Source organism: Watersipora subatra, chromosome 9 (genome assembly GCF_963576615.1).
Source record: "Watersipora subatra chromosome 9, tzWatSuba1.1, whole genome shotgun sequence".
In the NCBI taxonomy this organism is placed as follows: Eukaryota; Metazoa; Bryozoa; class Gymnolaemata; order Cheilostomatida; family Watersiporidae; genus Watersipora; species Watersipora subatra.
The window spans coordinates 54,923,236-54,938,663 of NC_088716.1; the positions used below are offsets into that span (position 1 = coordinate 54,923,236).

Sequence of the window (15,428 nt, forward strand, 5' to 3'; positions counted from 1 at the left end):
TAGTCCAGCTACGGTATACGCGGCTTATTGGAGCGGATCTTCACTAGCGCTTCAAAATGGCAGCCGCCTCCGTGATAACAGCCCTGGCTGTAAAAGAAAAAACTCCCACCCCTCCGATAGATAGAAAAGAGGTTTGTTTAACGCTACAACCTGTTTTTATATAGTGAAACCCAGCTTTTTAGTAGGGGTAGTATTACTAGTAATAACAGATGCTCAGGCCCATTACCAGTAGTTATATTGCCGTGTTTCTGATACATGTATTTTGGCTGCCAACATTGGCTTCTGTTTTTATCTGTTTACATTTAATCAATTATAAACATAACTACATGATTAACTGATGATTCTCATTGAAGCAACGCAGCATTAACCAATTTTTATAAGATTGTTATGTGTGGTTGTGGAGAAATTATGTTATATGCATTGTTATGTGTGGTTGTGGAGAAATTATGTTATGCATAACTAATCCGTATCCACACACAGCATCAGTGTTGAATTTGCTTGTCATATTATTCTATTTTGACTTTGTTTAGTTTGTGTACTTTTGCTTAGCTTGTGGGAACTAATTGGATTATTACTGGTTCAAGTACAAGTGAAGGTGTTAAGCTATTGTAAGCAATACTAATATCTACCAGTCAAATTTACTTCTTTATTTTATAAGTCAAACAATGAAATACACAACTAACAAAACTCTAAAACAATAATATTAATGACAAACAATCAGAACTAATAAAAATTACATCCTTACTCGAACGGTCGTCTATGCTTGTTGATCAGTCCTGTACAGCTGTGAGTTTCGACAGTCAAACGAGAGTCCTGAGAGACCATATGTAGAAAGTGTCAGCAGTTGAGATAGTGGTGTAGAAGAGGCTCAGCTGATGAAGGAGAAGGAGGCTCCATCGGTAGAGAATAGAGAACGAGGCTCCTCAGCAGGCAGATGGGAAAGCGTCCAAAGAGGCCCTCGGGGAGAGAGAGAGAGCCAAAGCTCATGCTAGAGCCAGAGATAGAGATGAAGATAGAGATGCTGAGTCGTTGGAGCTGTTCTCTTTTATAGATGTCTTGCATGTGGGATGGTTAGCCTGTGGGTGTAGGTTGAGTGTTAAGGTTCAATGCTTTCTGTCAGGCGTGTGAAGATATATTGTTTGCGTAAGTCTTCAGCTGGTGCACGTGATGTTGACATGTAGGTTGGAGCTCGTGACTTACTCCTGGTATCTAGGTCATGTTTGACAGGAGGGGCAGATCTGTATACGTGACTCATTTGACTCGTCTCTAATGTTTCTCTGGTGGCTTTTGGATGATGGTGGTTGGTAGGTTTAATTGCTTCAACTTCCCTTTGGCATGTTCTCCATCTGGTGTTGACGCAGTTTCTATGATTGATTTCTTCCAAATTTGAAGTTTCTAATTTGCTTTTGACATTTAATTATTGAGTCTTATAATGTCTTTGGGCGTCTTGCTGCTTGTAAGTATTATATATGCTTATTCTGTGGTCTGGCTACATTCCCTGTTGGTATCTTGTTTTCGCAGTATCCCCATACAACAAGATAATTCTTAGTTTATATCAGCGGCTCGGGGCGATAAATTTGGGTGTCTGTTTATAACATTCATGGCACACAAGCTTGGAGACTTATAGCATTGTCATGTATAACATCAAAATTGTTTGCTACCAACGCTTTGTTGGTAGCATATACTTCAAGAAACTAAGGAGTTGGTTATTAATAACACGAATGACAGTATCTATTTCAAAAATATATTTTGTATCGCAATGAATTTTACGAAAGCAGAAACTTTAACTTATCTGAGCTACCGTAAAAACCAAGGAAAAATTATTCAAAACAAAGCTCTACCCTCCATTTAGTAAATTATGCCAAAGAAAACTTTTGACCTGCTATATTAGAACGGGAAACATTTTGTTGCTTAACTAAGAAAAGGTGAACAAAAGGCTGGCTTACAAAAGGCTGGCTTACACTTGTTGCCAAGTGTTGCCAAGTACAGACATGAAGATATTTATTTATTTTTATTACTCAATTTTTACATTATGACTTGAACAAAGTAACGAGCGCAAGGTGAAGATTTTCTCAATCTCCATATGTATGCGCTAATATTATCCTACCTGTAAATTCCAAAAGTGACCAGAAAAAGTGGTAGCCTATGCAAGTTTTAAACTGAAAAATGTGTTGTAATTGTTGCTATATTGTTTATTAGTAATTTCAAAGAGCCTCAAACAATGTATTAAGCTGCCTACATTTCCTTTCATTGTCTTGTATCCACCATTCATTTCATAAAATTCAGTGCTAAAATTGGTAGCTAATAACATTAATAACCCTAGTATCACACAAATCTTCGTGTAGTATCTCATAATATGTGTAAGCCTATATATATATAATAGTTTATACATTAGTTGTTTGCAGGTTATGTGATCATCTAAAAATGGATAATTCCGCATTTGTATATAACTTGAAACCGCTTGTAGCTAGAAATGCCATTGGATCTTGTCAGTGCTACAGAAATTACTGCTGCGTTCTCACCTGAAAATTTTTCAACGCGTTGCTCTAAAACTTTGGCAAATATTCGCTTCAAACTCTGAAATTGCCATCATCCGATGTCCAAAATTTCTCAAAACATCACAACTTGGTAAATCCGTAGGTATGTCCACAGTTCACCTTCAAATAGTTGGTTCTACATTGTTCGAATGATATTAAACAATATTACATAGCTTCCTTTTATGGCCTTAACATGATGAATTCCAAGAAGCACACTGCAAGTGTGGCAGAGGTGAGAAAAAACAGACAAGACTTTTCTTTAAAGTAATGTAAGAAATTACAAATAACTTGAGCACGCACCTTGGGATCAATCCCGTTAGTCCTTTGAAGCTATTTAGTTTTTACTAGGAGGTGAAAAGGAAACAAAGAAAAAAAGCCTAAAGAGAGTGAAATATATACATAAACAGGAATTATAAACACTAGTACGCTAGCCAGTTCCATGTACTGTAAGAGATTGTCATGTGTAATGCATATGTATGCATGATTATCCAGTGAAGGGGTAAGGTGGCCGAGTGATGTAGTGGTAGCATGCCTGCTTTTGAATCTGATGTCCTGGGTTTGTTTTCTGTGTGAGGTAATCGTTTTCCTAACTCTGATCGTGGCTTAGTACAAACATGGCTTTTATTATTGTAAATATTTGTTAGTTAGTTGAAGCCTTTCATTAGCTAAGTTGGACTAGTTATAAATATCTTTTGCCAACTATATCTATGCATCATATGCAAGCATCACAACTGTTCCCCTACTTTTAATTAAGGGCAAAGTGACAATGAAAATCTCTTTTTATTCATTTCTAGTATTTTTGGCAGGCCCCAATGCACTGTGAGAAATTGTCATGAGTAATCAGTATGGGCGTAATTATCCCGTGATGTAGTAAGGTGATCCAGTAGTGTAGTGGTTAGCGCGCTGGTCTGTTAAATGGAGAGTCTGAGTTCAAGTCCCAAGCATAGGAACTGATTTCACTAACCCTGTTACTGTGGTGACAGACAGACAGACAGACACATCAATTATTATAGTAAAGACTAGATGAAAGCCCTAGTAATACAAAAGTCTTTGCACATAAAGTTTATATTTGCCAGGTGGGTGTCAACCACCCACCCGCCATAATCAGAAACATCCTAGCAAGTATAAATAAGAGGCTCTCTACAATTTCATCTGATGCTGAGTGCTTCAATAAAACAGCAAATATCTACCAAGAAGCACTAACCAAGAGTGGAGATAACCACCAACTAACATATCAACAACAGCAGTCTGTCTGTGTCTGAAAACAGACAACGAAAACGAAGCAGAACGATTACAAGGTACAACTCACCTTACAGCAATAATGTCTCTACTAACATTGGTAAACTCTTCATCAAACTAGTCAAGAAAGAATTTATGACAAGGCACCCACTACATAAAATATTCAACAGCAACACTATCAAAATTAGCTACAGTTGTATGAACAATATAAGAGAGTCCATCAATGCTCAAAACTATACTGACTGCCAACGCCGCAAATGAAGACCGAACAAGCAACTGCAGAAAGAGAGAAGAGTGCCTGACGAATAGAGAATGCCTGAAAAAATCTTTAATATACCAGGCTACTGTGAAAACCAACACCAATTCACCAGACTAAACATACATTGGACTAACAGAGAATACCTTCAAGACGCGATTCGCAAACCATAAAGCTTCTTTCAACCACCCATCTAAGAGAAACTCTATTGAATTAAAGGTTGACTTGCAACAAAATTCACATTACAGTTATTTGGTATCAAAAGATTCACCATGTCTTACTCTGTTGTGTTATAAGTGCCAAATACGTGGAAATGTGATTACAAGCTCTTAAAAGCTCACAAATGAAAACCCGTCGTAGATTGGAATCTTTTTATTTCTCTGACGTAGTCATTACAGTTTGGCTATCGTCTTTTCACGTGATGTTCTCACGTGAATTGAAAGACCAATTAAAAGCTCAATATAAAACTTATCGTAGCACTAGTTTATGACACTCTTCGGGTTTCACTGAAGACCCTGTATCAAATATAGATGCTCGCTAATTTACAGTTTAGCTTCGGCATTATTCAATTGTCAAGTCGTTATCTGATCATGTGACCCAATACTTCGCAAATAATTTTTGCAGCGCTTGTCGATTATCATAGGTGACCAACAGGCTCGTCATGATTATCAGACAATGATATGTACTCCTTCAAGCCAAGGTTAAAAAGTTTAACGATTTTTTACGGGAAGTTGTAAGATATCAGTGCTAAAAGTGACAGCATTACAATGACGATAAAACAGACGCGTAAGAACAATAGACATGGTTTTATTGAATGCGTGAAGTATATTTGTGAAAATATTTCGACGAATGAGGTTGCATGAAAGCGTAAACAGAAACCATCCTGTAACAACTACGTAACATTTGAGCTGTTTTGGAAAGCTAATCCAAACTACGGCGGTCTCGTGTGGCTGCTATTAACTGTTTGTTTTTTAGCTTTTAAGAGATTGTAATCACATTCCCATATATTTTGCACCTACAACACAACAGAGTAAGACATGGTGAATCTTATGATACCAAATAACTGTAATGTGAATTTTGTTGCAAGTCAACCTTTAAGCAAATATATATTGTCACTAAAAGACAATAGTACCAACTACAAAATATCATGGAAAGCTCTACGACATGCTAAAGCATACAACACTATCTCCAGCAAGTGCAACTTATGCTTATGGGAAAAATTCTTTATTATTTACAGACCATCACTAGGTACTCTTAATAAACCTTAACGAGCTATTATCATCATGCAGACATTTATCTAAGTTCTTGCTACGGCTTTTGGCTTCTGTACCCTCATCCAAGTATGAGCTTATCTAACTCTGTATAACTGCATACTGCTGATGTATGAAATTCATTTTAGACATTTTATTTGAAGAGTGTGATACTGATTGTACCACATGAAACTATTAGTAATAAAATGTTTAACTTATAGAGTGAAGTTCCATTTATACATATTTTGTAATTTAGCTCTGATTTATCATTGAGCACTCTGTAACGAATTGTGCAACATCCACTTTATATATTATATATATACACACAGTTGTGTGCGACACAGTTATATTCGCACACAGATATATTCGCACACATGTATATATATATATATATATATATATATATATAGAAATTAGTTAAGTCTCTTGCATATAATTTAATTATTTACATTTCTTTTAATATAGTTTTATATGGTGGATTTGTTTTATGATATTTTTAAAAAACTAAATGAAAAAATGTATACGTTTAATACCTTTGATTTTTGGTAAAAACATTACTCTGATCTAGTTGCCCGTTTGTTTTCTATTTGGTTTATGTATGAATGCATTTATATGTTTGTCGACTTGGTGAATTTTTTATAGTATTCTTGTTTGCATGTTCTACTATAAATCTATTATTTAGTATTATAAATGTAATGTAAATATCTATAAAGGTATTATAATTCAGTGTTAATACAATGTGTTAACAATATTACGAATAACTTTGTCCTATCTCTACAATGGCATTTCCTGTACTGGTTGCAGATATGTCCATTTCTATTAAGAGTGTTTACGAACACGGGAAGACCTTATCACATCAGTGAGTTTGCAAGAGGAAATTTACCTCACAATCAAGTCTCTATTTATACATGGTAAGAGTCTACCAAAAGATTTATTTCTGTTTGCCTAATAATTGTGATATTCTGAAGTTGAATAACTTATTACATTAAAAGATTACATTGAAACCTTGACGGAAGGCATTTGATGTGCTTGTTGTAATACATGTCACTGGACAGAAAATATGGTTATCTCCCTCATCTATCTATAGCCATAACTCACAGAAAGAGTCCCGACTTATGCATTCATATTTTTGCTACTGGTGGCAGCTCTAACGAAGCAAACTCAATAGTTTTGTCTAGTTATTTCCTCTTTCTATTACTACCTTCACTTGCATTTGTTTTTTTAGACATGATTAAGGGGTTACGCTGTGCGCAAAATATAAAATACGACAAATATTTCATAAATCCCATGGAATACCATTTAGATACAATTGTTAAGTACTTCACATAACGAGATGAAGAGAGACAGTCAGACGGTAACTAAACCATCTCACTAAGTTTTTTGAGCTCCTCTCACAAGCATTGGAGTTCCACATTTTCGTTTGTTTCTTGAAACCAAACAGTTTCTAATCTTTTTGCTCGACGTCAAATTTACCTCAGTGCTGAGATATTACAAAACGAGTGTGAATCATAGAGGTAATAGCTAATTTTTGTATTTAGTGCTGTACATCACAGACAAGACAGTTCTATCTAATCCCACGACTAAACACGAGCGAAGCGATTTTTTGGGAGCTTTATGATAAATGCATGCGTGCACACAACTCACGAAAATTATTCATCAACACCGTCGCAAACCCTTGTACCGAAATCTCATCAACAAATTTAACCATTTTTCAATGGAGTCGTTTAAGTATAATAACATTACAAAACACAAATAAACTTATTTAAATATGTTACCAAGTCTTTGAAATTTGTAGACAATATCCTAAACCTTACCCATCTGATCGGATAATTCATAACTATACAGATTAATTTGGCCTAAAATTGCTATTAAAACCTGACAAGCTTTTTTTAATCAAAATTAAGACCGGCCAACGAAACACCGATAAAGCCGAGCGACCGAGAGTAGAACCATTGAGTCGTGCGTATTTCACGAGAAAAACATGCACATTTCACCAGTCTATGGCATTGTCCAATTGCCAAAGGTTTCTAATATCTTTCCGTTTTTACTATCTTGCAAAAATATTTAATTATATGAATAATTATTCGAATTTATTTATCCGAAGGTTTCTGTAATAAACGTAGACCGTTTGAGGCGTAGACCGCTTTACAGGTACGAAATTGTGGTACACAGTTTATCTGCCGACGTTTTTTGGCCAATTACCGAAGGTTTCATTAAATTATTTAGAACGTTAGCCAAAATTCTTTACATCTTATGTACAAGCTAGGGCCGAACTTCAATGCCCCTTTATCACGAGAACATTTTTTTATTTTGCTCCAGTTTGCAGAAAACTTCCAGACGCGTGAATCCTGATGCTCGCTTTCTGTTACAGATCGCTATCAAAACCATTCTACATTCAACACAACCAACTTTCAAACTGTGTATATTCCACAGCAGCTTGCCATTTTGCTTCTAATATTGCATTTCTCTTATTGCAGGGGAGAGATATAAACATATAATCTTTTCCTTTCATTATTGCTGTTTGTTGTACATAATAATACCCAGTACATTACAGCTACGATTGAAGTTATCCTATCGCACTGCAGTGCCATTTGACTGCTAATATTGCATTTCTCAATCAGCAGTACCCTTTCTTTTTTCCAATATCACTTTGGTCGTGGGCTGTATGACAGGGGAATTTCTAGTATATTATTCTCTTGTTTGAATAAGTGTGTCAAGTTGAAGGCATAGTCCTTATAATCATAGCGATTACAGGATGGATGCAACACTCAAAGAGTTAGCCAGCTTGATCAAGCAGATGAATCCAGAGGCTCGGAGAAAGGGGACGTTTATAGATTTCTATGTAGTCTTTCCTCAGCCTCTGCAGGGCAAGTACGTGCAGCGTGACATCGGAAGTGTCTGCGTTGGTAAGTATTTTTTTGGCCAATTGAATAAGAAGGTGATCAGGTGTGTAGGGTTATGACTTTCAACTACAGAGTGGAGTAGACAGACTCCCTTGTTTTTGTTTATGCTTGGCGTGGCCTATCATCATTTCTCTTCAAGTATATTAGTTGCAAGCATTGGCACTGCCTTGATACTACATGACTACCTCAGGTCTTATAAACATTGTCTAGTTGATTCATCTAAAATGTTGACTGGGCAAGTTATCTGTTTCTATTTGTTCCGCTGCAGCAAGTTTACGCTCTAATAATTTGTTCAATTTAAAAAAAATTCAAGATCACCCTCTTTTCCATTTTGCCTGTTGTCCGATTTTTATTTCTGCTTCATTTTTGACAAACATTTTATTGGGTAGGAAATTCAATTCGTCGAAACTCTAATTGATTGCAGGCAGGAAAGGCACGGATGACATGGCGACCCTCAAAGAAAAGCGGTTTGTTATTGGAGACTATCTTAGTGTAGCGATCAGCACCCCAATGACCCCAACAAGAGTAGCTCCTCGCATGCGACCTTATTAATTTACTCTGTGGGAGTTGTCTCACTATGTCCAAGCGGAGTTGTCTTATCCAGCAGTTGCACTGTGTACATTTGTCTTTCTATTAGCTCGCATTTATTACGTATAGCGCATTCATGTCTTGTTTGTATTCTCGTTTCACTGTGGTTGTCAAGAACAATAAAAGATCTTTCTGTATAAGTTGAATGAAGTCATCAGGATAAAGCTGCTATATTAACAGTAATATAATGAAGATGTTTATAACTTAAAGTTGTAAAAAAAACTATTTCTTTGCAAGTTTTGTAAATAGCGATGTACAAAAATATATAAAGTGTATTTGATATATGTATACTTGTTGTCTAATGTTAATTACGCCTAGAAAAATTATTCAGGAGCGTCTGATAATGGCTGCTTTTTAAGGACATTTTGTTTCTCTTGGTGTTTTTTGATCGGCGGGCTTGTGTTGGCTTTTTCTCTCTGAATGGTCGGTGTGGAGGGTAAAGACTGATTCTTGTTTGAATTGCTTTGGTGCCCAAAGGACTGTGAGAGGGCTGTCATGCAGGTCGGTATAGGAATAGGAACTGGCACTGGTATGAACATAGGTAGTGGTATAATCAGTGGCTGATGTGGAGGAGCTGGCATTGCACTTAGATCCTGTTAACAAAGAATATCTATTTATTGCACTATGACATGAGAAGAAAAACGAATAGGGACGAAAGAAAAAGAAAAGTGAACTTTTTTTGTTAGTTCAGCAGTTTTACCAACCTTTTGTGAGCCGCGGACACTGGAGGGATGGTCATTCATTTGTTTATGCATAGGAGGCATTTCGGAGTTGTTTGCTCTAAAATTAGGTCCTGTCGTTCTATACACAGATAAGTTGATGGGAAGATTTTCGTTGCCTAAAACATACATACAGTATCTTAATTATACCTTGCTTGTTGGAATGTTTAATCTTAATCAGGCATCTTCAGTGTATCCACATATTTCTCTCCTTTCTTAGGAATCCATATCATGGTAGAAATAGTTTTACAACAATACCTCAGCAAAATCAAATTTCATGCTATTTAGAACATGCTTGCTGACCTGTATTTTTTCTGCTCAGGTTGCTTTCTGTTAGCTGTTGACATTCTCTTGTCATTGGTTCTTGCTCGACATCGCACTCCATTTTAGGAAACTGTCTTCGTGACAGTTTACTAATTACTGTTTCCATCTTATTTCCTTTGCGTTTCCTCTCACCCGATTGTTGTGAATTGAGCTTTGGACTGTCATAATTGAAGGTGTTGTGACTGGATTCTGTGTCGGCAGCGGGATAGTCATCGATGTAGACCACTGTCGAGTCTCCTAGATTAACAAAATCAGTTTAGCCAAAGGTAGTAGATGTAATTGAGTTCAGTTTTTGTAGTTCTCTTCACAAACGGTTATGGGACAGCCAGTAACATAATATGACACTTCGCGGGTGACAACTCAGGCAGTATTTTCCATCTTGTATAATATATTACAGTGCAATAAATGTATTTGCACTGCAAAATTTCATTGGGTTAATAGCGGAGAGAGTAAGCTTCATAATAAATGAAAAGACTTCAACATTGTGCCCTGCGGAACTCATTACCAATATGGCACATTTACTGCGTAGTGTGTAATGATTACACAGTATTTGGGATACTTGTATACAGTTATATAGTTATATACAGTTATATAGTTATACATATTTATGTATATTTTCTCTTACCTTTGTTCCACAGCTCGGGTGTTATTAGTATTTTCTTTTCAGTTCGGATGGACTTAGTTGAGCCTATGGCTGGCAGCTGTACTTTCTCATCTTTAATACGTCTCAGCTGTTCTTTTACCTCTTCACAGAATAACTCCATTTTGTATTTATTGATGCAACTTTGACTACAGAACTGCAAAGGCACCGACTCCAATGATGGTTCAACCACTATCAGACTAGGCTCAGATGGGAAGTGTTGTCTGCACCATTCGCATATCTGTAAAAGATTGGTGGTTACATACTGTTCATTACTAGCTGTCGTCAGTTTTAGCTGCGAATCGTGTCTGATTCTCCAGAATGTGTTTCGGAACATAGCAGACTATGAAATTACATGCCCAAGTTAATTAATAGATGTAAAAACAAGAAATTTTGTAATGCAAGATGTTAAAACTACATAAATCGTCATTCTATGAAAAGATTTTCAGTCAACTGTATAGATTCATAAGCAACTGGTCAGTCAAACATCACGCTAGTAAAGCATTGCACTAACAGCTCGCTACTAGCTGGTTCATACTGTTTATATGCGCTATCTAAAGTTCTGTAAATTGGTACATACTTTGTGACTGAGGATGCTGTTCTTGTACAGACGTTGGCAGTCTTCGCTGCAAAAGGATTTTGTCTGTCTATCATGGGTAACTAGGGCAAGCTCTCTGTGGGTGGAGGTAGCGGCGCACCAATCACAGTTATCCGCTTCATCTGCAAATGTCATGTATGTTGAATGTGATAAAAATTAACAAGCATTTCGACAGCAACTCTTCCTTTAGGCGCCGTGGATTGTAGAAGTAGCCAATAAATTTGTATGGTAGTACCTATTGTTCAGATAAATTTTACTCTTAGGTATTTTGATAATAGAAATTTTTATATTAGCAAATAAGAAGCAAATCTATCATTGTAGCTGAATTGTGTTTTATGTATATATAAGTTGTCTCCTCATGCTGGATTACTCAAGCACGTGGTAATGTCTGCTCAAGCTCGGGTTTCCTAACAGAGCCCTTAGAGGTTGAGCACTCGCCTCAAGTCCATAGCCATTCCCAGAAACGCTCTTTTGGAAGGACGGCTATATTTATATATAGTATATATATACTATATATAAATCTATCTCAAACTTATGACATTCAGCTTAATAGTCTGACACTCAACCGATTGAGCTAATTGGCTACCATTCCAAACCCACTGAGCTAATTGGCTACCATTCCAAACCCACTGAGCTAATTGGCTATCATTCCAAATTGAATGTGCTAATTGGCTACCGTTCCAAACCCACTGAGCTAATTGGCTACCATTCTAAATCGACTGTGCTAATTGGCTACATCCCCGAAAAAAATAATTGTGCCAAACTTTATTCTCTGTGCTTTATGACAATAATAGGTAATATAGATACACCTCATGGTTGGCTGTAATTCTCATACTATGAGTAAAAAACCACTTTCTGTAGTCTTCAGTGTTAATGATGATCTGAAGAACAGCATTTGACAGCTTAACTTACTAGGGGGCGGAGGTTTGTATGTGAAGAGTGTATTCGGATCCTCCTCTTCAGAATCCGACATATTTGACAGCATCTCTTCATCATCATCGTCAGCTGCAAAAGATATTTCCGTAGTCAATTCGTTCCTCCACTGCACCATGGCAAGCTCCTGAAAATTACGATGAGTCTTTTTGTGGCTGCCTGCGTCAGACGTCAGCTCTCGACTGCGGGAAAACTAATCTAGTGTTGCTCACGCTCTTTGTCCTCTGGTCGCTTGAGCCGAAATAGAAAACACATTTGTATTGATCAAGCATTTCAAAGCGCCGACAGGGTCTATTATTCTTGTTCATTGTTTCACTCTGTTTGGGTGCAAATTTTTAAGCTAATGCAATAAAATGATCAATCTATCACTTGATAAATGAACGTAACATTATCCCGTCCGGTTTGGTTTTATGCACTTAGCACTTTCACACCTGCGTTTTTTTGTGTATGAAATCTTTTTGATTTTAATAAATGCAAGCATGGGCCATGCAACCCAACACCACGACTCAAATCTACAACAGATGCTTTGTGACTATGCAATGCGCTGTGTGACTGCAATGCGTGCGCTTAAGGCTAACACATCGTCATATCAAATTCACCCTTTGTATATTCACAGTCAGCTTGAAATAAGAATACTATATGGTGGAGATATAGGTATCAGTCGGAAATGATGAATCGTGGGATAGGTATCTCATGACACTCATCTTTCAGACTAAAGTGGCTAAAATTTCTCACTTTTTGTTTAGAGAATCTTAGTTTTGCATCAAAGTGACATACGTGTCTTTTTACTTCGACCATTTTTTGTGAAAACATGTTGTGATGTTCTAGTAATAATACCTCCGTTAACCTGCCAGTAAACTGTGAAAAAAGTTGAAGATTTTAGCCTATCAATACACCAAATATTGTTTATAAGAGCCAATGGCTATAACAATGTTCTTTGAAATATTCTGTTTACTTTATGCTTGTAACTTGTGCCACCACTGGATGGTGTATTGAATGCAGGTTAGGTAACGAAAGACATATGATGTAACCATATTTAACCATATGTAAAAGTGGGTATGCGCAGGACATAGCACTGTTCCTAACAATCGAGTTGAACTATGGAGTACTGACTCTAATTACGCTTTTTATAATACTGTGTACGTCTAAATGTGTTTATGCCGAATTATCGTTCAACTTTCCTTACAAAAAGTTTGCTTGGATAAGACACATTCTATGTTACAGTTCTCAGATTGTAGCATAACACTGACAGGTCATACTTGTATGAATTCTTAGTTTTTAAAAGAAAGTAAAATTGAAAATTTTCTTATTTGCCAGTCATTGCCTTATTATAAAAATACAGAGAATAATTACAATATTTAAAATCAAGAACATACAACTACTCGCTTGTTTGGACTATATCAAACATACAAGGGTACCTGCCAGCTCGTGTCATCTCTTTTATGATCAACTAGTCGGAGTTAAGAATTACACATGACCCATCTAACTGATCTCATGTTGCACAGCTATGACAGAGTCAAATCTGTGGTGTATTATGGTGTGTTATGTCAAGGCAGCCCTTGAAATTTAATACCATTTGCTTCACAATGTATGTAGATCAAGGCTAAACTATGTCGTCTAACGTTTCAAATGGAGACGTGACTAATCAAATAAAACATGACACTTGTGTTTATAGGACCAAAAATTTATAAAGAGAAGATATGGGATCAACTACTCTCACACCAGCCACAAACAACCTTACATGATGTTTCCTTTGCAGCTGCTACGAAAGGAAAGGCTGCAATTACAAAGAAATCTTGCGTCGTGTTAAAATATTTGGAGTTGTGGTAACATGAATTTCTTTCTCATATGGGAGTTTCTAATTTTATCTGTACACCATTCTTAACTGATTAGAGAAATGCTTGAAGGGATTAAGTTTATCTAACCGAGCTATTAAGTATAATATATAATATAATAGTGCTTGCACAAGCCTAGAGATCAATGTCCGTCAGCCAAAGGTTGCATAACTGCTGTCAGTTTGAGTTGAATTGAATAAACTTTTTCAAAGAAGGTTTAACTTGTGCATTTATGGCAGCTTTAAACTAAACTAGCTCGACACTGATTGCAGGGGTTTCGTAGTCTCTTGCAACAATCAAATCTGCCGGTAAGGAAGGACTTTGTGTGGCTATAATTTGCCATATGCATGTAGTTATTATTATACAATAGACAGCCAAATTGGTTGAAGTACCACAAAACAGAAATAAGCTGACTTACCGATTGAAGGTAGGGGATATCGCTGCTTTCTTTGTGACATGCTGGCAGCTGAAGATCCTTGAGCTCTGCCATGATCTCTAATATGGTACTTCGCTTCTCTCCCTGGGGTATGGGCACCGATATTGTTGTTCAGCTCACTTGTGTAGGCGGTTACCTAGATAAGCACAGTAAATTATTCTAGCTTTGCTTCTAAATGTATTAAAGGGACGCCTAACAAAACACTCCGTAGACTGTACAGAGGTATGGTTCGGCTGCTGTGAAACTGTATTGATGACTGCCCAACTCGCATATCCTCTTTTCCAAGCTCATATCATATTTGAATAACTACTCAACTAACTCACTGACACTTATATCTTGTTTCTACTATCCGTAATAGAAGTAACGGTTAAATTACGAGATGCAAGATACAACGCGTGTTGATGAAATATAATTGAAATTTTGTACAGGGTGCTGCTTTCAATAGCTACCCTAAACCTAAGGTATTGATTTTCTGAAAACTCACATTTTTTGTAGCGTAATCACCCTACTTAGGCTGATCTAACGGGCTCATTTTACAGTTTGCACTCAAAGTAATTAAATTTCTATTAAAAGTTTCTTGCCATTGTTGTGGGAGGCCTCGTGATCACCCTTGTCATTTTTAGAACAACGACTACTTTACACTATAGATAATACAGAGGTTTCTTTGGCGTCATTGCTTAGAACCTTTGAGTGTAAAACCATTGTCAAAGTATCATCTGCAAGAGACATAGAGCACGAATATTTAGGGGCGAATTTATAGTTTTGAAAAAAATCTTGAGCTTTTTTTCTTACCTTACAAAGCTTCTTGAAAGGATCATACTAATCGATACACACTGCTATTGGATATTTGTTTTGTGTAACCCACGTTGTTCGACTAACTTTAATGAAATTGTATAATATTTTGTACAAGTTGAAATGATCAGAAAAATTAATTAATTATAAAGATTTATCAAAAATCTATTGTAAATTTGCTCCTTATTAATTAAGCTTTGCTTACAGTGCACCTTTCAAATTGTAATTGATACACATGCTTTTTGTAGCGGTGACAGTTTTCTATGTTAAATTGCCAGTATTAAAAAAGGAGAGGTTTAACAATAGCAGCTTTGGAATAAACTATGTTATAAGCATTTTTTAAAAGTATTCCACTCTTGATCGCATCTGTGTCTGAGA

At 36.4% G+C, this 15,428-nt stretch overlaps 2 protein-coding genes across 2 annotated transcripts; one reads left to right on the top strand and one right to left on the bottom strand.

Annotated features, from left to right (window-relative positions):
- Nucleotides 1–8: 8 nt before the first annotated feature.
- On the top strand, nt 9–9,061 carry LOC137403900 (histone deacetylase complex subunit SAP18-like). Its single transcript, XM_068090005.1, has 4 exons — nt 9–131; nt 6,087–6,193; nt 8,037–8,188; nt 8,610–9,061. Exons 1-4 carry the CDS (start codon nt 57–59, stop codon nt 8,735–8,737), a joined length of 462 nt encoding a protein of 153 aa, XP_067946106.1. The 5' UTR covers nt 9–56; the 3' UTR covers nt 8,738–9,061.
- Nucleotides 9,062–9,096: 35 nt separating this feature from the next.
- LOC137405232 (sine oculis-binding protein homolog B-like) lies at nt 9,097–14,312 on the bottom strand. Its single transcript, XM_068091462.1, has 7 exons — nt 14,241–14,312; nt 11,967–12,114; nt 11,037–11,176; nt 10,442–10,697; nt 9,796–10,053; nt 9,478–9,611; nt 9,097–9,366 (listed from the first exon to the last, which is right to left on the bottom strand). Exons 1-7 carry the CDS (start codon nt 14,310–14,312, stop codon nt 9,097–9,099), a joined length of 1,278 nt encoding a protein of 425 aa, XP_067947563.1.
- Between the last annotated feature and the right edge of the window lie 1,116 nt (nt 14,313–15,428).